Below are 22,080 nucleotides of genomic sequence, written 5' to 3'. Positions count from 1 at the left end.
TTATGTGACGGGAAGAATTTCAACGAATTAACAGATATTTCTTAATTTTATTAATTCGTTAGTTCTAGCTCTGAATTAATGGCTTTGAATGAACTAACAAATTTGTTTTTAGTATATCTTCTTCTTCTTTCTGGTGTTACGTCCCAACAGGGGCAGAGCCTGCTTCTCAGCTTAGTGTTCTTATGAGCACTTAGACAGTTAACTGAGAGCTTTCTTTGCCAATTGACCATTTTTGAATGTGTATATCGTATGGCATATACGAAGATGCCTATACTATATGCCCTGGGAATTCAAAATATCCAACCCGAAAAGATCCTCGACCAGTGGGATTCGAACCCACTACCCTCAGCTTGGTCCTGCTGAATAGCTGCACGTTTACCGCTATGACTAAATGGGCCGTATAGGGTATATAGATTTTTAAATTTCATATTCACCATCATGAAAATATATCGGAGTGAGGGGGGGGGGTCTGACTGAAGACGGTATATTTGATTGATATGATTATAAGTTACAATTACAAAGAAATGTGAAAAATAATCGCGTGCATAATGAACTTAGTTTGCGACGCACATGTCGGCGCCAATTCTCAATATGATAAGGACTGTTCATTTTATAAAGTGGACACTTTGGACATGCAATATCTTTTGAATTTATCGATGAAATCGAAATCGGTTTTCTGTACATCGTTTGACTAATATTGTACAATGCTGTGGTAATAAAAAAGTTACCAAAATAATATGATTTCACACTAATAAAGAAGAACGTTTAGAACGGTCGATTTTTGGAGGTTATCAAAATCAAGGATTATTAAAAATCGGCAGGAAAATTCGACAATTTATATTTTTTATTTTCAAAAAATGGTTGAACTTAGAAAGCATCATCAATTAGAAGCTTGCTAAAAAATATCAAGTTATTTTTGGAGAAGCAATTTTGCAGATATCATAAAATCATTTTTTATCAATTTTTTTAAAGAAAAATATCTTAAATTTCAATGGAACTGATATGAGTAGAATTTTAAGGTTTAAAGTACGTCCAGACGGAAGTAATAATATAATATTTATAATAAAAATAACTTACGCCTTCATAGAGTTGCTGATTTAGTCCCCACGTCATATTTTAAGCACAATAGAAAAACAAATAATTTATTTTCAGAAGACCACTCAAAGCACAATGACAATCATCAGGATTGGGAACACTGCTTGAATTAAATCAAATTTATTTTGCATGTATTATTTTCAGAATGTGTTTTTCTGAGACTACCTATCAAAATATTTTGAGAAAAACGCTTACAGTTTGCTCTAGATCGATAAACATGCGTATATAATTTTAAAAGTATGGGATTTTTCAATAAAACGACCATAAAGAGTAAATTTGGTTCCTAAGAATGCGGTTAAAACTCAAGATTTTGCTTTTTTTATACATATATAGTTTCTTTAGTAATCTAAACCAGTTTTGAACACGCTTATTACTTTACTTTTTTGCTGGTAGTAAAAAGATGGTGTATCAGCAAATTTGACCATAAGGAATAGATCACTAAAGTGACTCAGCGTCAGGAACTGATGGAATATTATTGATGTTTTTAAAAGCTCTACCTTAAGTTGAATAGTAAAGGATACCAACATACAACTTGTTCATTAAATTTAGGATTTTTTTCATGCGAAAAATAATGCTTAAACTTGACGAACAGTTTTTCTTAGGAGTTTTTGCAAAAACTATTTAGTTCTTCAACCGAAAGCATTTTGTAAGCTTCTGTATTTTCATAACATTGTAGAATAATAGTTGAACGATACACAGAAAACCGTTTACGATTTCATCAATAAATAAAAAAGATATATGTAGCATAAACAAGGTGTCCACTTTATAAAATGAACAGTCCTTATGCGTTGCATACAAACGTCTCATTATTGCTTTTTGTCAATATCATATGGTTTGCACATAACCCTTTACGATGGTTTTCACTTTTAGGTTTGCTCTATGAGATTTTCGAATAGTGCAAAATTATATGCGTTCCATATTATCAGTCGTACACAAATTATGTCACCCTCCAAGCGGGATGAGGGGGTCAGTCATAGCCGACATTTTTAGAGGTCTCATATTAAAAGCGTGACAAGGGGGTGGAGGTGTCGAAAAAGTCGAAATTTAGCGTGACATAATTTGTGTACTATCCCTAACAATAATCAAGAAAATTAGCTCAGACAACGCAAGAAAAAAACCCAGCTTTGCAAGACGAACTCCTGCTACAAAATCCATAATTATTCTTCTGTTAAACGTTGGAGAGAGTCATAGTTGAATAAATCTAGCCTTTATTTTATAAGCTTAAAGACGTTTTGTCACAAAATGTGTTGATAAAACTTCATTTCTTTCATTCTTTATTCATATATAAAGCACCGTTTTGTCTTCTACTCCGAACAGACTCATATTGTGAATACTCGGTTTTTGTATGGCGATTTGGTTGAAATGTTTCGCTGAGAAATGTCATCAAATTACAAGAAAATGGCAGCGGCAGCCAACTGCAATTCAATGTAAACTTCTTCCAAACTATTTACCGTTTTGCTTCGAATTGCCGGACGCTTCGAAAGCCGGACACTATGACTGTTTTTACATTTTTAATAATATAAATTCAAATTTATCTATGTTCATTATGTACAAAACTCTTCTTCAACTTTAATTGTATGTTATAGTTGTTAATATATCGCAATATATTAAAAACAAAAATAAAAAACAAAATGCGTATCGATACTCCACACATTTCAGTCCTTGCTAGATTGTATCTTACGGTTGCCGTTGAAGGAATTCGATATAAATTGAATTGAAAACAGTGTTATTGTGCGAAATCGCGTTTTAAATGAAAAGCTAACTATTGTGTCCTATTGCTGTGAAGTGGAAATGACCAAAAATACTCGGATTAATGGTTTTGTGTGAAAAATTCTCAGTGTCCGGATTAAGAAGCATATTATTTGACTGCCCGGGATTCGAAGCAAAAGTGTCCGGATTTCGAAGCAACCTATTATTAGTGTCCGGATTTCGAATCAAGACACATCTCATGTTTTCGCATATTTAAACGTTTTTTGCGTAAAAAAATCACTATTTTTATTACATCATGCAATAGAATAAACATTTAACTTCATGATGAACCACAAAAAATAAAGGAAATATAAATTATGAATTATAAAAATGGTGCTTGAAGTTAACCCGGTGCTTAAGTGTCCGGATTTCGAATCAAAACGGTATGCTTCGGTAGAAGTGATGATTCTCAGATATATTTTTTACGAAATTATTCATTTGAATACGATTTATTCGTGCTGTTCGGATTTTGAATCAAGGTGTTCGGAATATGAAACAGAAAGAACACAGTGTTCGGCATTTAAATCAAAATGTTGTTCCATACTTTTACGTAAAAACAATACTAAAAAAGTTTAAATTAACAATTTTAACGGTGTTCCCAATAGCTAACAGTTAGACTTTGCGAAGAAACTAAAATTTTCACAAATATCAGCTTATTTATGTCTATCATATGCATTTGATTTAACTGTTGGCCTTAAGTGTTCGGGATATGAGTCAAACGGTAAATAAATCAAATGTATTGAATATATTGAAAATTCGCACCCCTATTTCTCAATCTTATTGGATTTGCACACAAGCTTGTATGCAACATATTTCTGCTGTCACTGGCCTACTGTGACAGTTCTACAGTAAACGTCAATGTCATCTCGTGCACTGACTACCCAAAACGCGAATGTCACTAGTTTCGATTAGCATTACCACCTCCCCCGGTCAGTGATTACATGGCAATCAGACGAAAAGTTATCGGTACACTGTGAGCTCCTACACCTAGTGGATAGGTTCTGTTCTGCCCTGGACGATTTAGTAAAATTTAGCAGTAAAATGACGCACATTCTAGAATTGGTGTCCCTAGTCGTAGCAGTTAGTTTAGTGTTCAATATCGATTCAGCTCATGGTAATTATCGAACGAAATGATTCGCCTGTTTCGAGAAATATGTGAATCGAGTGAAGATGTTTTCTCGATCGAAGTGTGTGTTGGTGAGCTGTGATTGGTTGAATGCTTGCTTAGACGATGGGTGTTCTTTAGGTCGAATACCGGCTCATCAGCAACTATTCGGTTGTGAATGCGATGGACTATGTTGATAGATTCGTAAAGACCACGTCATTCGTTGGGTGAAAGATTTGGGTTTTCAGATATGGTTAATAACAAATATCAAATGTTCTATAATTTTTGCTTCCGATTTCAGCGGCCAGAAATAACAAATTTGTCACATGCGGCACGGTTCTCAAACTTTTCAACACGGACTACCGGGTGAGGCTGCATTCGCACGATGTTAAGTATGGAACGGGTTCCGGACAGCAATCGGTCACTGCCACTGAGGTGCAAGAGGATGTCAACAGCCACTGGGCTATCAAGGCTGCAACTGGAAAGAACTGCGAACGAGGGTGAGTGTAAGAATGTGGCTTATAATTTGATTGTACCGTAAAACGAGGTATCATTGATAAGCGGGGTAACATTGATCGGTATGACCCTCTTCGTACAAAGTTAAAATCTCGTATAACTTAGATTATTGCTCCATAAGCCATTGGTAACCTGGTATGTAGCTTCCTGTTTCTGGGGAGATAAATGAATTAACGACACCACCACTGGAAGATAAGATGCAGATTTTCTATACACTTTTTGTTGAAGAATGCATGAATGGTGTTTCGTTTTCTTATACTAGAGTGTCCGTTCGATTTTGGCAAAACCTCCAAAAAAAAATATGTTTCCAAAATCGAATGGTCTTTTCATGGCGAATTTTTGTAACACAATTAATAGTGAATTGAATTACAAAGTCATCCTACAACCTTATTTTTGATCAATTGTAGAAATTGTTAAAGATATTTGCCAAACTTTAGTGAATTTTGGAAGATCGTTTGGTGTTTAAATGAATGTTGCTAAAATCGAACGGTGCGTTGTCAAAATCGAATGGAATGCTGAGGATTGTAAAATCACCCTCGGTCTTCGCCGCGGTGATACAGATCTTCTAACTGTTCAAATAATCTGACAAAACATTCAGGCCTCTTTTGAGTCGAGATGTTAACGCTCTCGTGTATCTGCCGCTGTAGACAACTGCGGTGTCGTCAGCGAACAGTGATAGAAAGCCGCCTTCAGGGAGCTGAGGAATGTCCGAGGTGAACAGGTTGTATAGTAGGGGACCTAAAATACTTCCCTGTGGAACATCTGCGGGGATGTTGACTGGGTCGGAGTTGACTCCACTGAGGGAAACCCTGAACGTCCTGTCAAACAGATAATGTTTGATGATTTTCACCAAATAGCTGGGAAGATTGTATCGGTGCAGCTTGTACACCAGGCCGTCATGCCAGACGTTGTCGAATGCTTTTTCAACATCGAGCAACGCCATGGCGGAGGATTTTACGAGGGACTTGTTCCGTCTGAGAATGTTGGTTACTCGAGTCAGTTGGTGTACGGTTGAACGACCGCGTCGAAAGTTGTTTTGATCGGCTGCCGAAAGCAGCTGTCTGTTGATCGCTATTTTAAAAAGCTTCGATAACCCTGAGAGAAGGCTGATGGGTCGATAGCTTTTGGGGGAAGGATTCTTTCCCAGGTTTTCTGATGGGGATGACTTTTGCTGACTTTCACGACGAGGGGAAGTAGCTAAGTCGGCGGCACTGATTGAAAATCAGTGCCAGATGTTGATAGATCTGGAGACTCAATTGCTTGAGCTCCGAGTTCAGAATGTTGTCGAAACCTGGGGCCTTCATGTTTTTAGATGTGTTTGTCGTTGGGAGAACGGTGTAGGTTAGCTGCATGTTCGGAGACAGCAGCATCGTGTAGGCTAGGAATGTCTAGCCCTAGATTGTGTGAGCTGACGAAATGCTGACCTATCTCAGTCTTCTCCGCAGGGGTTATCAGGCGATCCTTAGAGTCGGTGTTGTCTAATGGGATCAACGGTGGAACTGGTTTGGGTTTGAGCGGGGAGAGGGGGGAAGAGAGCGGATCTTTTAGGAAAAGTTTTCGTTCCTGAGGTCCACCATTCTGGCCTTGATTATTTTGGATATGCGATTAACCTCGCTTTTTATTGGCACGTGCTGCCGTGGTGGGTCACGGAGATGGCCTCTTCGACGCTCTGCAGCTGCCGGTCGATGTCTTCAGCGGACACCAGAGGAGCCTCGTACCGGATGTTGGTGTCGCAACACCACTGGAATCGACCGCAGTCGACACGGTGATAGTTGCGCCGGGTGACCCGATGCCGGTTGACCAAGGAACCAACTTCTGCCACTACCGGGTAGTGGACCGAGCTGAGGTCCTGATGAACGACCGGCTGGAACATGTTGCCGTCCATGTTGGTCAGGTAGACATCGATGGCCCCGAAACGGCTCAGGCGGGTGGGTGAATCCGGGCTCAGATGGTTTAGTGGCCTTCCTCCAGATCCTGTTGTAGGATGAGGCCATTCCTGTTTCGCCGGGGGTTTCCCCAGGTCTCGTGGCTTGCGTTCAGGTCGCCAGCCAGGATAAACTGCCCATGCTTGGTGAGGTTGGTTGGTTTGACTTTATTAACGAGATTTTTAGCCCTGGGCTAGTTCATCTCGGGACCAACGGCTTTACTTCCCTTCCGAAGGAAGTCGTCACTATAACTGTTTTACGTCATAAGTGACTATGTCGGGGATGGGATTCGATCCCAGGTCCTCGGCGTGAGAGGCGAGTGTTCTAACCACTACACCAGGTCCGTCCGTTGGTGAGGTCTTGCTTTAGGTCCGCCGATGTATCGATGTCTTCCTGGTCCAGGAAGGCGGACAGCTCTCGAGTTTTGCTCCTTAGGGAGCAAGCGTTCCAATTTGCGATCCTGGTGATGTCCTCACGGGCCATATTTTGCAAGGAAAACAAATTCCACCAACTTGGTGGCGTTGATCTGTTCCGACATGGAACGGCAGGCGCATAGCCGTTGGAATAAGTCCCTGATGTACTCCAACATTTGCTCCGGTGTGTACAGGGAGCCGTCGTCGGAGGGAGGATTACCGGGAACACTGGGTCCAGGATTCCCCCATCCAAGAGGGGGCGCATTCTGCACCGGTGGAGCAGCGGCGGCGGCTGCGAGGCGATGCTGAACGGAGTAGGCCGGCTGGCGGGATGCCTGCCGGTGGGTTGGTGGAAGCGGTGGCAGATTGGGCACCTGGTAGCAGAGCGTTGGAAAGTGATCCTCAGATCCTGCTTCTTGGCGTATGCTTGCTGGCAATTCCGCTCGTTTTGGGCAATTACGGCTGCTGCCCTCTAGGTTAGAACCACAGTTGGCACACTTCGGTTCAGTGCCCTCCATCGGCTGGCATGCCGTCGTGGCGTGCGCATCGGCACATTTGCCACAGCGGGGTTTCATGTGGCTGTTTCTCGTCCCGTGACCGAGCGCGAGGAAGTTGCCGCACTGCGTCACGTCTCTCTTTTTCGGGCGGTAGCGCTCCCATTCAACGACGATATTGAAGAGCGCTCTCACCCTCGTCAGGCCCACCATGGTGGTGGACCCCTTCTCCAGGTAGGCCAGATAGAGCTGGTCCCGATGCCTTCCTCCTTGCGCTCGCCGGATGGGGAACACATTCGTCGGCTTCAGTCCAGTCGCCTTCATCTCGTCGACGTTTGCCTCCGGGGTGTACTCCGGCAGCCCTCGGACGAGAACCTTCATCGGCTTGCTACCGGGGGTACCGTGGGTGTAAAATTCCACCACTTTCATTTCAGTTGCTTGCCGGCCTTATCGTAATCGGCGCCGGAGGCGCACATGATTTTGGTGCCGGTGTGGCACAGCTTGAACAGCGGCCTGATGTTGAGTGCCGCTAGTTCGGACCGCAGTGCCGAGATGTCCTTCGACACCGTGAACAGGGGAGGTACCTTTGCGCTCTGGGGGGCTTGGTCCACAGGCAGGGAGGCAAACTGGTTGTTTGTCAGCAACCTGCTGTACGCCGCGGGTTGGCATCTTCGTTCCTTGCGCGTTTCGGCGTGCTTGTCTGCCCGTTGTCGGCCAGCGGAGCAGCGATCAAGGCGGGATCCGCATTCTGGTTGTGGTTACGACCCATCGCTATGGGCCGCGGTTGGTCTATTGCTGCTAGTTGCAGGGAGGTTTTCTCGCAAGCCACACCAAGCAGGTATGCTAGCGCCGGGGAGCAGTCGTAGTCATAGCTACACTGATGACTAAGATCATAAAACATCCTTGATGGTGGGAGCGCTCATCGAACCCCTTAAAAAATTGACGAGGAATTGGATTTTGGAACTTCTATTCAAACATGAAAAGACATTTTTGGATAATAATCGAAAGGCGTCCCAAGAAAATTTTCTAGACGGAACTTCAAAAGTAATTACAACAAAAAAAAACATTCCAGAATTTAACTATTGGAATCAGCCTTGGTTGATTATTTATGTAGATGAACTTTAAATCTGTAAATGTTATTACCGGAGGAATTCGTCAATGAATCCTAAACAAAACTTTAAAATAATCCTTAAATGTATCCATAGACGGATTCTTCGAGAAATTTTTAAAGGAATTCCATTAGAGGATTCAATCTTTGGGAAAAAATGGCTTAGCAGTCTTGATGGGAATTCAAAACAAGGTTTTTAAATCTTTCCCGACGTTTCAGCCCGTTTAAAACGGTTCGATTTCCAATTTTTGCATAACGTTAAAATGTTATATGAAAGTCTATATTTCGCTATGGTCCACCCAGAGGGTCGGAAAAACTGCATTAATTTGTGCAACTTAATTTTGGGCGCTTTGGTGTGCTATCTTCTATCATTACTTTTCATATTTCAAATGAAAAATAAAACTTCAGTCGACTCTCCACATTCTCGATATCTCTCCCTGTGTCGATGATTCGGTACCTTCATTATGCATATAATTTTCTTTTCCATATCTCGATATCCTCCTTATCTCGATGTGTTCTTGTTGATTTTTCGTTCCCGATTTTCTCTTCGTATTTCGATTTTCGTGATTTATAATGGACAAATGCACGAGTTCACTAATTTGACGTTTAAGCGGTGCCAAATTCACTGGATTCTATGGTCACGTAAATAACACGGCACCGCTCAAACGTCAACGAATGAATGTTTGCATTGGTCCATGGACCAATGCACGTGTTCACGAAATCAACGTTTGAGCGGTGCCGAATTCACTTGTTGCCATGGTTACGTAAATAGCACGGCACTGCTCAAACGTCAAATAGTGAACTCGTGCATTGGTCCATAGTTTAAGAGCACGAAATGACGTCTGCTTGTTTATTATTTTTCCTTTTATCCGGTTTTTAATCTAGTATTCATTGAAAATATGTTCTTTGTCTCGATCTCTCCCTATCTCGATGGTCCCTTCAATATCGAGGTGTGGAGAGTCGACTGTATTTCCATTTTGATCTTTGTCCCTTATTTTTTCCTGTTTGACCTTCTGTTATAGATTTGACCTGATCAATTGCAATGGAATTTGGAAGGAATGAGAAACATGGTTCATTCCTTTCCAAAACTTGTGATTTCAAGGCACAGTTTGAATGTGTTTCAAACTTAATTTTATGTCTAAACATTGTCGGGAACAGTGTCCATGTGTTATAATCAAGTGACGACCCATTTTTTTACTTCCAGCTATTTAGATTATTTTTTGTAATACAATTTTTTTTTACGTTTCAGAGAGCCGATAAAGTGTGGAGACATTATTCGATTGCACCATTTGGCCACGAACAAAAACCTACACTCCCACCATTTCCAGAGTCCACTGTCTGGAAACCAGGAAATCTCAGCCTACGGTGACGAACATGGTATGTAATCCAAGTGGCCTATTCTAATCTAGAAAAGAGGTTAAGTGACCAAAGGTCGATTGGCAATAAATCGAAAGGACAAAACACCTTTGCATGGTGGGAAAGATTTCCAGACATCTGTCCTTTCATTTTTCCTTTTCGACCTTTTGGCTTCCGAATCTTTGTCATATATTCAGAAAAAACGTGTTACCTTACCTTTGTTCAATATAATTTCCAGGTGTTGGCGACTCTGGCGATCACTGGGTGGTGGTTTGCACGGGTGAATCGTGGCAGCGCAACAGCCCGGTAAAACTGCGGCACGTGGATACCGATATGTATCTCTCCGTTTCCGGTCGAACTTTCGGTCGCCCTATCAACGGCCAGATGGAAGTGGTGGGCGTTTCGAGTCCGTACTCTGGAACCGATTGGACCGCTGCCGAGGGACTGTTTATCCACCAGACGGAAAAGGATGGCGGTCCCAGACATACCGAGCTGTAAGCTGTGACTGATGGATGAGGCTCAAACGGTGCAAAGCACAGTGAGACGGATGAAAGTGGACGATTGTATGAGCTGAGTGACTGAAGAAGATGCAAATTCGTGTCGAAGAAGTGAGACTTTAAAACCAAATGTAGGACGGTCGCGAAAAGCCAGGATATAGAAATAGCAAATTTGCACACTGTGAATCGATGATGTGACAAATTCTCGGAAGGACACCGTTTAAGGAGTTGGTACCTTCGCTGCTTTTAAGATGCATAGGATCAATAAACTCGACATTTCTATAGTAAAAAGTGTTGTTTCGATATTCTTCGACCATTTCAGCTGTCTATTTTAATATAAAAGGCGTTTCAATAATTGAATTGTGCGCAAATATTGCTCTGCAGTTGAAAAACGTTAGCTTTCTAACAATGTGATGAGATGATATGACCCCCTTCCGTCATTGTTTAGACATGCATAGTAAGTCTCAACACCACCAATTCCTCCTGATTAACACTGTTAGTGTTTGTTTATGACGAACGAAACTTTTATATTGTTATACTGCAGCTATATGATGCCCGTGTCCTTACAAATAACAAAAATCTTGCATAAGATTTCGCAACACGCCAGATGATGCTGCCTGCAATACGTAATACTTTTTTAACCTTTTTTTTGGTTCTGTGTGAAAGAACACATATATAGTTCTAAATCTAAACTTCCAAAATCTCATAGGAAAAATCTGGCCAAAAACGAATGGAAATCCGGCGTGATGAAATTGGACCTCCACTGTACGGTAAGTATGGGATTTTCTTAAGTAAATGTATAGATTTTTCTCCGGTTTAAGTGGTACAGTTCTCCCAAGACCGTTATCACTAAAAAAATTCTATCAAATCTGTGCTGCCAGGTAGTGAATGAAATAAAATCATAGATCCCGTATGGAAATAACGCTGTTTTATGACATAAGTCAACAAATTTTGAAGAAACAGTTGCGATCACATTGGTTTCCAGTAATCGTTATTTTGATAACTATCACTTCTTTTTTTAAACTTAGTTTGTTAAAGTATTTCTTGCCTCCGAGTGAACGTTGGAAATAATGATAAGAAAAAAATAATAGTATGATTTATGCCGTTATAAAAATAATGTTTCTTTTCACATTAATTTCGAATAGATTAACGTAATTTCAGAAGAGACGAACCAACCAAAGGCTGAAAGTCTCTCTAATAAAGAAAATTCATTCATTCATTAACGTAATTTTAGAATACTGTTAATTCTCTTCTAAAGTGTTTAAGGGCTAACCACAACCAATGGTATAAAAGTATTTCATGATTCTGGAAATGCTACAGCTTTATAATGCATTGACATAAATAACACGGCACCGCTAAAACGTCAAATAGTGAACCCGTGCATAGGTACATAGAAGATAGAAGCTAGAAGCTAGAAGTTGAAAATTGCATATTTCAGCGAAACATTTCAACCAAATCGCCATACGAAATCAAGTGTTCGCAATATAACTCTGTTCAGAATTTGAGACAAGACAGTATTAATGCTACATAACCCAATTTTAGCGTGCTGGGAGAACAGAGAGAAACTCAAACATTTACCTATTCGAACAATAATCATGTTGTGCACAGTGAAATGCGTGACACTACCCTTCACGTTTATCTACTACGTCAGTTCGTCGGGTTGGGCAAGGCAGCCGGTGGCAGCTGGAGTCAGAGAAAGTGAAATTGTTGTGACAGATGCGGAGAATGCGCTTTGAATGCTGTAACAAGGCTCCTTGGAACTGTTTCGACGCATGTCAACTGTTGGGAGTGCTATACTTTTAGAACTTTCAATCGCTCCCAAGAGCATAGTATCCATTGATTGAGTGCCTGCTGATATCTCACTCTCTGCTGTGGTTTTGCTCTTATCGTGTTTTTCTTTGGAGTAACTTACAGTGTATAGGAATTTGCCATGATATTGACATTCAATTCTCCAGTGTCATGTATTTATTTATGTACTGGAATTTAGAAAATATCGCAAGGATCTAGGTTACAACTTATATAAATGCTGGGAAAAGTTATACGTATTGCTATTGTATATTTTATTTGACCGCATGTTACAGCTCATGTATCTTACATAACATTCATCGAACAAGAATATTTCACATGTTATATTTATTTAATTCGTAATAATATTTAATTTGCATTTTTTTAATTTGCAATAATAGTTCTATGATAAATTTTGGATTGAGTTATATTCAAGTTCTACTAAACATGCTATGTTGCCTGACAGGTTGTCAATTCACACCCCATTGAAGCAGTTAGAAGATAAAGATTTTTAGATCAATGGATCACCATTATTATAATTCACTATTTGGGTATTTGCGCCTTCCCAAATGTTCGGCCGGTAACATGCTTTGATTTCATGATCATTGCGTAACCTAACTCTTCGTTGAGCTGTGTCAGTTGTTCCACAATAGACTACTGCGTCAAACGGTTTACTACAAAATTTTCAATGGACTCTACCATTCTACGAATTTGAGAGTATGGTGAAGCTTGCTTTACTAGATTAGCTTAAAATACCTTGGAGTTTTTCCAGAAATTAACGGAGCTAGAACACATTGACGACGATTTAAACGTAGCGGCATGTTTCTGAAATTTTTTTGTCAAAGATTTCCATATCTTACCGAGTACTGCTTATTATCCCAAATAAAATAAGTTGAAGAAAAAAAATTTCTAAGTAATATAAATGTAAGCAGTTTTTTCGACGTTAGTCGGTAGCCTTTTTTTTAAGTAGTTATATGAACTTTGAAGTTCATACATAATATAGCTGGACTGCTGGCTAAGCAGCTTCCGCAAAAATAAAAAAAAATTTTGATTAGGATTTTTTTAATTCAGATCTCAAAATTGGATATTAGCTCTATGCGATTGTGTTACTTTTCTCCGAATGTCGTTCCCCCGAAAATTAAGAATATAACACCAGTCAGATTGTCCCATAATGAAAAGTAATCGCATGTCAGTCCCACTCTGATTTCCACACCATGTTACTCAAAAATGAACCATATTTTGATCATCTTTATATTTTTCTCGGAAAGGTATTGGAGTGCAAAGCAATTTGTGAAAGTTTTATTGAGATTCAAACAAGGAAGAATCTTCAGGATATTTTTGAATATTGAAAACGAGTTTGTGAACTGAGACCAGTCGATTTACTCCGCTAACTGGGACATCTGGGTCCATGAAGGGTAAATTGTACGAAAAAAAATTTAAGAGGTAAACCCACGCAAATACAACATAGCTAGTAGGGAAATATGAGACTTTAAGATATATAATAATATGCAAACTATTTCTACAATTAAATAAATAAAAACCAAGTTCAAACTAGAATTTATCAAAATGATGATAGACGGATGGCTTAACGTTTGAATTGAATAAACATCTAGACATTATATACAATAGGTAACACTATACATAATGTCAGCACTGGTTGACAGTGTGAACGAGGCTGAACAGTGTTGGCCAAATTTCTCCGTTTGGGAGGTTCTGGGTGGATTATACCTATATTGTCTCAAAGGAACGCCTTCGAATGGTTGGTCAGAGCCAGGGAATTGTAGTCGACTCTTTGTGTCCGAAAAATATTATAGAAAACCCAATTTCAGTTAAAAAATGACCAATAATCTCAACCGTAGAACCGATTGTAGAAGTATTCCCGAAATTATGTCACCATTCCGGATGACCCCTTCTAGGCCGGACACCTCGTGTACCGGGAAGGCGCCACACTACACCGCGAAGACGGTTGTGTAAGCCGAAGCAAGAAGCCTGCTGTACCGAACACGCAAGAGTTCAAACCAAGGACGACGACGTGGGCAAACCCGTTTGGGAGAGGGTTCCGAGCCAGAAGCCTGAGACCGACCCCTAGTTCCGAGATATCCCTGAAGCGATTGGAGATTCAGCCGGAATCCGAAGACACGTACCATCCAAGGCCGCACGAGGGACATCCGGAGTCCGGACTGATCGACGACCTGCAAAACCGGAATGCAGCGTACGGGCCCCAACTAGACCACATACACACACCCACACACGTGAGTACTCTGTACCTGGTAGGATAGAGCTAGGGAATTCACGGTGTATTTCGTAGAGCAACTTTATTACAAAAAAATAGGTAAGTCTGAAACTTCGTCACAATAAAGTCTAGGTCTCTCGCGTTCATTTGCTACAAAAACCAAAAAAAAAAATCGGTCGGGGGGTCTAGAGTATTTTTTTGTTTCATTACGGGAGACTTGCACATATGTTTGTATTTGCGTATCTATGTGTTTATGTACATTAGGGCGGTTCAAATTTGAAAAATGTTTGAGAATCCAATCTCCCATATGTTCCTTATCATCCTTACTATAAAAATAGTGTTCTGTGAAATTTTCAACTTTCTAGGTAAGTATGTTACATGCGAAGCCCTCTACTAGTCAATTCGAATAACTGAAATTGTGTTGTTTGAAAGGCGGATAAGTCACTTTTGTATCTACGAGTAAAAGGAGAAATCTCGCATAATGATGGTGATCATTATGATTCCGTCCGAAAAGCCATACGTGACCAAGTGTGTAGCTTGTTATTACTGAACAAACGAATGGATTTACACTTTATTTCACAATGCTACGATGAAGAGAAGATCCTCCTCTGTCTCCCAGCAGTGATAGTTTTTATTTTGGTCCGTTCATCTGCTAAATACCAATGAGCTACACACTCGGTTACTAATGGTTTTTAGGATGAATATACATAGAATCCAAACCTCGAATTTTCAAAAGCACAAGTCTAGAGAACCGGTAACTCACTGGTCACTCGCTGGTGTTGACCGCATTCAATAAAATGTTCAACGTTGAAGGTTGTCAGGTTCTCTAGATTTGTGCTCTTGAAAATTCGAGGTTTGACTTCGATGCATCTTCACCTTAGGACGACATCATAAGTTTTGCGAGAAATATTTCCTAACAACTTCTTACATCATTATGACCAATTTAAGTACGATTTTCAAGGTTTTTCCGCAGACAGACGTTCAAGTTAGACTCAGCCACTTGTGTAAAAACATGGCCGCCACAAATCGCCAAGTGGCAATCAGCTAACAGATGGCGTTAGTGGCGTATGCGTCCCGCCACCACCCCGATTACATTTCGTTGACAGCATGACACACAACCGCTCCCACAGCCGGCGAGCTCAACGCTAAAAACTATGCACCTTTTTTTTGCGCTAGGTGGGTGATGTTCCCTTTTGGATCTAATTTCTCATGTAAAAGTTAATTAAATCTTTTGTAATTTTTACCACAAGTTGGCATTTAATTTACTCACAGATTCATACTAGTATAATAACCTTGAATGATCGTTAGTCACGTAAAATAAAATGGCGTGAAAGTATCACAATTGTGTGAATCATTTTTAAAGTGATTGTTTTGATAGTTTTGTTCAGTGGGTGGTGGATTGGGTGGTAAGCGAGAAGTAGATGCCACGTGCTTTTACGAACTGTCACTGTACTGCAGCAATTTGCTCCCTAGGTGACACCACGGTAGAATTTACACAGGAATTTTGAATAAATTCGTTCCTGCTTAAACGTCTGTCTGCGGTTTTTCATGGAAAATAATTAAAACGACGTTTGAGACAGTTTAGCGATTATGCGTGTATCATATGTCATTTATGCCTATTAAAGCTCTTTTGACCAAGAACAACTATACCTTCCATGCCAAGGTGTTCAAATGGTTTGATCTTGCAGTTTGTCCCGTATCTCCATACTTTCAACTTAATGTGTGTCGATATAAAAACACATATTCATAAATACTTCACAGAAAAAAAAAAAGTTCTGGACCCCCGACCATTTTTTTTTTGTTGCAAATGAAAGAGCAAAGTCTAATTGTTTCTATTTCGAAATTTCAGACTAACCTATTTTTTTGTAAAAAAGTCACTCCACAAAGACACCGTGAATTAGGTGGTTAGGGCCGATAGGGCAATTATTCCAATAAACGTACCATCACATTAATTCCTGTGGTTTTCCCTCTTATCAGCGTTTCTTCAACACCAACGAATTGAGCCGACCCTGAGTATTCCTTAAGCTTCATGCGAGGTAGCGGGCCGTGTAAACAGTCTGTTACAAAACTTCTCAGTCCATTTTCTCAAAACCTTCTTTTTACAGATGGGACTAACTTGCGATTCACGGCAATATTACTGCTTACTGTAAAAAGTAGGCATTGATGAAATAGACTTAGAAGTTGACAAACTCGTTTTCCATACGAATATTCAAAAAATTTCAGGAGGTTTGATCATGTTCCAATCTTTAAGGTGAAACTCCTTTGAATCCACTAATAGCTGTATAAAAGTAGTGGTACAAAAAAAATATTCTCCTATTTGTTGGTAATAGAGAAAATAACAATTGATAAGATGTTGTTGCCAGTAATCGCTTCTTCAATTTGAGTCTTTTCCCCTTCGACTAAATAAGATTGCTTGATGTCGTACGTAACCATCAACGTATCTGACAGCCCTGCAAGCGAACAGCCGGCGTAAAATTAGAAAAATAAAAAAAGCGAAATGCTGTGATCAAGTGATAGTTTTTAGCACGGTTTGGTGAAATTTTAAGTTGTTTTCATCAGAAATCAACCAGTAATCGTTCTTTTATTAACAAGTAGTGAAAGTAAACTGTGTTGGAGGTTCTACGTTTAGTGAAAGTGGTAAAATTCGGCGAAAAGTGTTCTTCGTTCGCAGGCGGATAAGTGTAAACAATTGTAGCAAAGTTAAACGTCCGCGTTGGAAATTAGCACGGCTCATGAAATTTCCACCAGCTACTAGTGTTAAAACTACGGAAATCGTGAGACAATAGTGTTCTGATGTCTCGTTAGCAATTTGAGAGTGAACGTAGTATAGGTAAGTGAAATATTTTGAGAAATAATGTGGACTTCCAGAAATGTGTTTGTATATGTGGGGAAGCCATTTTCACTGCCATGATAGGGATTCCTTCCTATATGTCCTTAAGAAACTTTCACAATTTGCATATCACTATAATATCTGTCCGAGAAAAATATAAAGATGATAAGAACGAGGTTCTTTTTAGTGTTACACGGTGCGGAATTCTGTAGTGGGACTGATAAGTGGTTACTTTTCAATATGGGACAATTTGACTTGCTGTTTTTTCTTAATATTTCCAAACAAATTATATTGTATCATTGATGCAGCTAAAAGAGCATTGGAATATATGGTGAAAACTGAACTCCACTTAATTTTGGCGAAAATGCGGATGTGACTTACTTGCGATTCATGGCAGTATAGTTCTGACAATTATGAGGGCCAACAACTTTTCGGGAATACATACGTACTATTCGGGGAACTGACATTCGAGGAACTGGCTGTCGAGGAAACGACTTTCGGGGAAAAGTAGCAAAACTGTTCTAATCATATCTGGAAAATATCTAAAATTAAAATAAAAGCCTCAAAAACCAAATTCCGCGTTAAAAGCCAAAAATTTTGCTATGCAGTTTGAAAGTGCGCAAATTATTTCCAGTTCCCAAATCGACTTAATGTTAAGTGTAACAAAAGAGATTTTTTTATAGAAGTTAAACTTTTGTTACATCCAAAACAAGGAATGGCCCACCTTTCCCCGCATCGATTTACAGTGGACTATATGTAATGTATCACTAATTCAGAAACTGTGAAATAATTGTAAATGCTATGTTATTTCTAATATCCCAAGTGGTTTTCTAAGAAATTGCAAACAATGTTGTACGCTCCTCGTGGCAGAATTCGATTTTTACAGCACTCATCGTAATTATTCAACTCGGCAAGCCTCGTTGGATAAAAGTGCAACTCGTGCTGTAAAAATAATCATTCTGCAACTTGTTGCATGAGCTACTATTTGTTGCGAAACGATAGCATGTAAATCTCAGCTGTTGTACGAAGTACAACAGCGCGACAGCCCGAAGGTTAAAATTGATCGTTTTGCCCCAGTTGATAAAGTGCATGTTATTCCAATCAGGAGCTCAATAGATAATGTTATGAAAAAAAAAGGAATCACGCGTTATTTTGCCAAATCATCTAATCAACAATTAGCGCAGTAGGGGATGGGCTTGGTGTAGTGGTTAAATAGAACATACGCCTCTCACGCTGTAGACCTGGGATCGAATCCCATTCCCGAGATAGTCACTAAAATTTTCAATTACAACTTCCTTTGGAAGGGAAGTACAGCCGTTGGTCCCGAGATGGACTAGCTTAGGGCTAAAAATCTTGTTCCTAGAGATAGAAAAAAAAATTAGCGCTGTCTCTAAACATCAGTTTAAAGACTAGTGCTTGAAACACATTTCAATTTATCACATACAAAACGACTAGCGCAATGATCTGGAAAATTACATTAGAATCACAAATTTTGATTTTATTGGTACACCTTCTTGTTTAGCTATTTAGAATTTGTCAAACTTCCAGGGTGTCATCCATTTACAGCGTTTTTCTCAATCTGCGTTGTATTTTCTTGTTAAAAGTTGTTGATCCCTCAGAAATGTTTGTTTACCCACCTTGGAGTTATCACTTGGCCAAGAAAAGTTCGACTTATCTCTGATGTTTAATAGGTGTAACAACTAATAGCTTATCAATGAATATATATTTTTATGCAAAAAGCATAAAACAATCCTGATTGTAAAAACCAATAGAAAATTCGTGGATAGATTCTTGCTCTCATCCCAAGGTGCGTTAATATTCGTGCAACGTATAATGTAAAACTTATTGACTTTTCTCGGTGAAAAAAGACGATAGCAGAACAACATCGAGCTGGCTCTGAGTTTATACTATCGTCAAGAAAATTTGGATAGGCTTTAAATTGTACTTGCAAGTTTCATTCGTTATTTTCTCATCTTGTATTTGTCAGCTATACCCTAATTGTAAATCTCTTTTAACATGATAGTGCATTTATATTGCGTTCCTGACGATTACTGCTCAATTCTGTACATGCTTATTATGAACGATCCATGTAAATTGATGCAATTTTTGGATTGACAAAATCAATATCAAAGAAGGATTGCCAATTCTACATTATCAGCAAAACCACACGCCCTATATCCTTTTCATTTGTCAATAAATCGATAACAACTGTGTTTAATCTTTCAACAGGCGGTTGATAAACTATCCTCAGGATGTGCTTCAAGAGTTATCAAAATTCAACACGGTTCCAATTATTACGCAACGTTTCTCTTTAATCCTTCTGGGAAGTGGTCCCTCCCTCAAACGGCAGAACTCCGAGATCTATGAGTATTGAGAAAACTAGGGCACTCATTCCCGTGAGATCCGTACTTGATTGCATGGTGTTTTGCCAGTGCAAGACAACTTCAAGAGCACGCTTTTCTCCGAAGGAGTAAAGACACGAGGTGCTCTGCATCTACACCGTTAGATGGACTAATTTTTCTGGAGTAGAAGCATTTCCGAGACATGGTGCTCTTTCCTATCAGTCGGTGTGTTCTTCTTGCTTTTTTCCGTTCCGATTTTCCTCTCACTGGACCGCGCACTCATTTGGGTGATGTAGCATTCAAGTCAAGACAAGCCTGGAACGGATAGCTGAAGGTTTGCAGTTGCTATTCGAACGTGATTCAAGTGGCATTCAACCAGCTGCTCTGGCTTAGAACCGTTTCGTGGTTGTTTTCGGATTTTGTGTGTGTTACCCCGGGTTGTGCTTTTCTTGCAACTTTGACAGGGGTGTGGGGTAGATTTTGCAACTTGCTGATAAGCCCCCCCTCACTCAAGGAGGAAAAGAGTGTGCTATCGAAGGCTATATCTCTTTTGGTACTCTTCCGCGAAGGACAAGGTGAAAGTGGCCAGACAGGAAGGACATTTGTATCTGCCCAGCTCGATCGGTTCCGGCGTTTGTCTATTTCGGATTTTGGTTTTCTGCCTGGCTGTGCGGTCGAATCGAATTGTGTGAGTTTGGTTTTAAGCGGGTTGTAAGAAGGTGATTTTTGCAGTTCTAGTTGCCTACGTTCCTGACAGATGTCAATTCCTCAATGAGTGACAACTAGTGATAGAGAAAATAAGTAAATCGATTGATTCCTTGTGAAGGAGTTCAACCTTGTATATGTGTGGTTCTCGTTCCGAGTGTTATTGATTCGCGGTTGAATAAGAAGTCATTAAGTGCATATACACAAGAGTCGGAAAGTGGAAAAGTGAAACATCAAATCGTGCTTGAGAAGAAAAAAAAAAGTGGTGACAGCAGAGAAGAAAAAAATCAATTTGCAGTGTCGTCAATATTGGCCGTCATCTCGTCGAACGCACAAACGGCTCTATCTCAGTTCAGAGCCTACACGTTTAGCTGAGTGAAGCGCGATTAATTAAAATGTAAGTTCCATCACAGTAGAAAACAAGTTATCGTGAAAAAATGTCCATTGGAATGTATGTATTACGTTTTTCTCCAATAATGTCAGAATGAATTATAGAATGTGTGTATACATGCGTTGGATATAGAGAAAGCAGAAAGTGGAATGAGCGGAAGGAATTGATCAGCAGAAAATAACAACTTTGCAGAGAGCTGTGCATGGGAAACAGAGAGAGCTGAGTCTGTTTGGAGTGATACTGTGTATCGTTTTTTGTCTTCTAACCCTTCGAGAGAAAGAGAACCTCCGTTGTGATAACACGTTCTATTCAATGCACACACCACACGATAGAACACCATCATTCTCTAGAACTCACATCCACACGACCAATAGCTACACAAATGATATCATATCGCCAACAACTGCAAGTATACTAAAAGTGACCGGTTGATGCTTCGATTGCACATTTTTGTGTGTTCTCTATTTGTTTCAGCTTCTAAGAGTCAACAGATGTATGTTTACAGTGATTATTGATTTGTGCTGTTCGCTGCGGTGAAGTCGAGTCGAGTAGTGGACGATTCCACTGTACTGAGTGCGGGACACTAAGAACTTCCTATCATACATATTTGAGCTCTTATATTGTGTAACATTTTTACCACCCACTGACTACGTTTCGCGTTTGTTTGAGAATCCTCTTGAAAATGATGATTATTGATTGGTTCGACATATGCGCTAGCACGAGTTGAATGCTATACACATAAAGTATTAATTAAGTAGTTCGGTGAAACTTGCATGGGAAATCCATTACATGGAATACAAATTATTCGTATAAACTACAATCAACTCTTCCTTACTCGATATTCCGTATCTCAATATTTACCCCAACTAGATTAACCCCTCTACCGGCAGCTTCATTTTTTTACCGCTAAAAAAATATTCAAACCGCGATAATTTTTTTGTTCATCAATGTTTTTGCACCATTTTTTCCCAAGCTCTCAAAAAACTCTTCTGGTTTTAGAATATGTGTCGATATTGATCATTGGTCATCTGGATCCGCAGATATTCTGAAATTCCTTGGGGGACCGACGCGTAGCCATAACTCACGTAAATATCTCAAGCTACAGAATTTTCATCGTATTCGGATATTCACTCCTCGGAATGATACATTAATGCGAGTATGTTTTGAAAAAATGAAGCAATTTGGTGCAGCCGTTTTTGAGTAATGAGCATTTATGTTCCTGCTACCACCCTGGACAAATAAAGATTTTGAAAACTCTGAAAAACCTAATATCGTAATATTCAGATTTCTTCAAGAATACTGAACCGATTTGTATGATTTTTTCAGAGTAGCTCCTTATTACCTGGAATTGTATATTACACATTTTATTTTTTTGATAAATTGACCAAAAACAAAATGGCCGCCAAAGACATTTTGTATGGAGAATGCTGGTCCCCCAAGAAACATCGGAATATCTTAATAACTAGATCACCAATTACACTGCAGAACACGTTTTTGTCTCCAGCTCCAAAATACCACTATTCACTTAATTAAGGG

At 39.7% G+C, this 22,080-nt stretch overlaps 2 protein-coding genes across 2 annotated transcripts in view; both read left to right on the top strand.

Annotated features, from left to right (window-relative positions):
* Positions 1-3,743: 3,743 nt before the first annotated feature.
* On the top strand, positions 3,744-10,549 carry LOC5575777 (stromal cell-derived factor 2). The gene is made up of 4 exons (XM_001662151.2): positions 3,744-3,958; positions 4,251-4,449; positions 9,655-9,782; positions 10,000-10,549. Exons 1-4 carry the CDS (start codon positions 3,886-3,888, stop codon positions 10,257-10,259), a joined length of 660 nt encoding a protein of 219 aa, XP_001662201.1. The 5' UTR covers positions 3,744-3,885; the 3' UTR covers positions 10,260-10,549.
* A 9,256-nt stretch (positions 10,550-19,805) lies between these two features.
* Positions 19,806-22,080, top strand: part of LOC5575778 (TLD domain-containing protein 2) — a 635,746-nt gene continuing 633,471 nt past the window's right edge. The window contains exon 1 of the mRNA XM_021850058.1: positions 19,806-20,550. Within this exon, the coding sequence (XP_021705750.1) occupies positions 20,549-20,550 (2 nt within the window). The 5' untranslated portion in view covers positions 19,806-20,548. The remainder of the gene's footprint in view (positions 20,551-22,080) is intronic.

This window comes from Aedes aegypti, chromosome 3 (genome assembly GCF_002204515.2).
Source record: "Aedes aegypti strain LVP_AGWG chromosome 3, AaegL5.0 Primary Assembly, whole genome shotgun sequence".
Taxonomy (NCBI): domain Eukaryota; kingdom Metazoa; phylum Arthropoda; class Insecta; order Diptera; family Culicidae; genus Aedes; species Aedes aegypti.
This window is presented reverse-complemented; position numbering and strand designations above follow the sequence as displayed.